Here is a 2,546-nt window from a genome sequence, read left to right as displayed (position 1 = left end):
TGAGAAATCCACCTGCCTCTGCCTCCCAAGTGCTGGGATTAAAGGCGTGCACCACCACCGCCCGGCTCACCATACTTTTTTAAGTGTGTGTGTGTGTGTGTGTCAGAGAGAGAGAGAGAGAATGTGCATGTATGAAGATCACATGACCACCTTGTACCTTGGGCCTTGGTTCTCAGCTTCCTTCTTTGAGACAGAGTCTCTTTGTTCGCCATTGTCTGCAGCAGGCTCCTTGGTCCACCACTTGTGGGCACTCTCTTGTCTCAGTCTCCCACCCCCACAGAACAGACTCACAGACGCAGACAAATTCTGTCGCTTTCCTTTTCACACAGATTCCGAGGGTCTGGACTCAGGTCCCCACACTTGCAAGGCAAGCATCTCCCTGGGCCCCACAAGCCTGGGACATACTACACCCCAGCACTGGGCTGTAGAGAAGTCACAGCTTCAGCATTTTGGGGATCACACGTACCCAGGGTCCCTGAGCTCACAAAGCAGCCTGATTTCAAGTGTAGCTCCCCGGACCATGCTGGGAGAATCCACAGACACCTCAGAGAATGACACACATCCTAGCCTCCCCTCCCATCACAGCCTAATGCCAGGATGACTCTGAATGACCCAGATTCAAGTGCAGGCAAGCAGCAGCTCCATACACCTTTGTCTCCTCCTCTGAGAACCATGAGTGTTTTGTGGATGGACTCATCTGTGTGCTACGGCCAGTGCCAGCCACAGGAGGAGCTTGGTACACACCTGCAGTCCTCACTGCTGTACACTGAGACAGACTATGGGCACTGTCAGCCAGAGGCTCCAATGAGTGGAGTGCCAGTTCAGTGTGGCTGATAGCCTTGAGTTCAGTGACCACGAGACTCTGGGAAGGTGCCACCAGCTGGGGGGGTCTCATCCCAGCTGTCACTAAAGGGTAATTCAGCTGTGTGAGAACTTTCAGGTGGGTGCTGGGGCTGGGCAGGAAGGATGAGCACTGATTCATTTGTTCTTTTCACCCAGTATGCAGGTATTAACCCCTCAGATGGTGTCAACTCAGAGGTAAGTGATCTCAGAGGGAAAGGACTTGAATCTGTCCCTTCTTGGCCATACCCCGACTATAGCACTTGTCACTGAAGGCCTTTCACTGGGATGTAGGACTGTACTAGCTATCTACTTTGTTAGTAGAGTCATCCTGGGGTAGATTGTGCTGTCATCTATTTATGATGCCTGCCATGGGCACAGATTATGGCAAAAAGGTCTGTGTGAGGCTTTTTTTTACTGGAAGACAAAGATTTCAACAGATTGAGCCACAATAAGAGCATTATTATTATCATTATCATTATTATCATTATCATTATCATTATTATTATTATTATTATTATTATTATTATTATTCCTGGCTTGGCCACATGGAACTTGCTGTGTAAACTAAGCTGCCCTCCAACTCAGTCTTCCTGCCTCAGCCTTCTAAGTGCTGAGATTAGAGCTGTAACCCTTTCCGGGCTGAAGCTGAGTCCAATTTCCTTGCTGTGGAACTCAGCAGAAGTTAGCAGGTTCCTAGGTAATACTGTTAGGAGGAGAGAGGAGGTTCCCACCTCGGCTCTGCACTGATACTCCTGCACATTGGTGATGCAGAGCCATCGGGGTGGTCCATCTCTTCATAGGAACCCCATGCCTTCTTGTATGCAGGTCCTGGGAGCCACAAGGGTAAAGCGACACAAGAATCTCTTGGCAGAACGCTGGGAAGCACACATCTATGCCAGTGAGGATGAAAACTGAGACTGAAAACAGGCACTCATTCCCCCGTCCCACCACAGTCCCGTGGAAGCTGCCAGACCTGTCCCCAGTCTCTGCCATCCCTATTTAAACACACACAGCCCAGGCAGTTGTTTGTGGCCTGCAGTTGGTTTGGTTTTCCCAGGGTAGGTGAGTGTTTCCTGCTTGGGGTGGTTCTCAACTGAGGCTGAAATGATAATCCACCACTCCCCTCACATCCCTCAGCTCCTCAGCAAGGTGCAGAGCTTGGATCTGTCACTGTGCAGAAAGAAGGCTCTGTTTGGGGACCCGCCATTCCAGTCTTGCCAACCCCAAGCGTGTGCCCATTGCTGTGAAATAAACCTGTCCTGAGCTGCCTGCCTGGAATGGAGAATGCATCACAGGCAGCTCCGCCCTCTGTCTGGCCTGTTCATCTTGGTGACATTGGCCCCGTTTCCCGGGGGTCCTGGGAGCTTGTATGTGGAGAGCTAGGCACATGGGATGGAAGGCTACTGTCCTGCAGGCGGCAGGGCTGTGTTGTTGGACAGAGAAGAGGGAGGGGGCTTGGGCAGATGATGGGGTGGACGCCAACAGCTGCTAAAGGCACTGAGCCTTGGCCAAGTCCCCTCTGCAGTGGGCAATGGGTGAACAATGAGGGTGGGTTCCCCAAGGCCTGCTGGGAGCAGCTGGAGACAGTTAAACTCTGTCAGTCCCTCCAGGTCACTGAACCTTCCTGCAGGTAGCTGTCCATGGCAGATATCTGGAGATCTTTAAGGTTCCCACATGAACACCTTTAATCCCTGCACTCAGGA

General features: G+C 51.7%; 1 protein-coding gene across 2 annotated transcripts in view; it reads left to right on the top strand.

Annotated features, from left to right (window-relative positions):
• Misp (mitotic spindle positioning) overlaps nt 1-2,150 on the top strand; it is an 8,164-nt gene extending 6,014 nt beyond the window's left edge. For both annotated transcript variants that reach the window (XM_031349515.1, XM_031349516.1), the window contains 2 exons: nt 1,000-1,038; nt 1,669-2,150. In XM_031349515.1, coding sequence (XP_031205375.1) covers nt 1,000-1,038; nt 1,669-1,758 — 129 coding nt within the window. In that variant the 3' untranslated portion in view covers nt 1,759-2,150. The remainder of the gene's footprint in view (nt 1-999; nt 1,039-1,668) is intronic.
• Nucleotides 2,151-2,546: the final 396 nt, after the last annotated feature.

This window comes from Mastomys coucha, unplaced genomic scaffold, assembly GCF_008632895.1.
Source record: "Mastomys coucha isolate ucsf_1 unplaced genomic scaffold, UCSF_Mcou_1 pScaffold4, whole genome shotgun sequence".
Classification (NCBI taxonomy): domain Eukaryota; kingdom Metazoa; phylum Chordata; class Mammalia; order Rodentia; family Muridae; genus Mastomys; species Mastomys coucha.
Note: the sequence above shows the minus strand (reverse complement) of the source record. Positions and strands in the feature narration are given on the sequence as shown.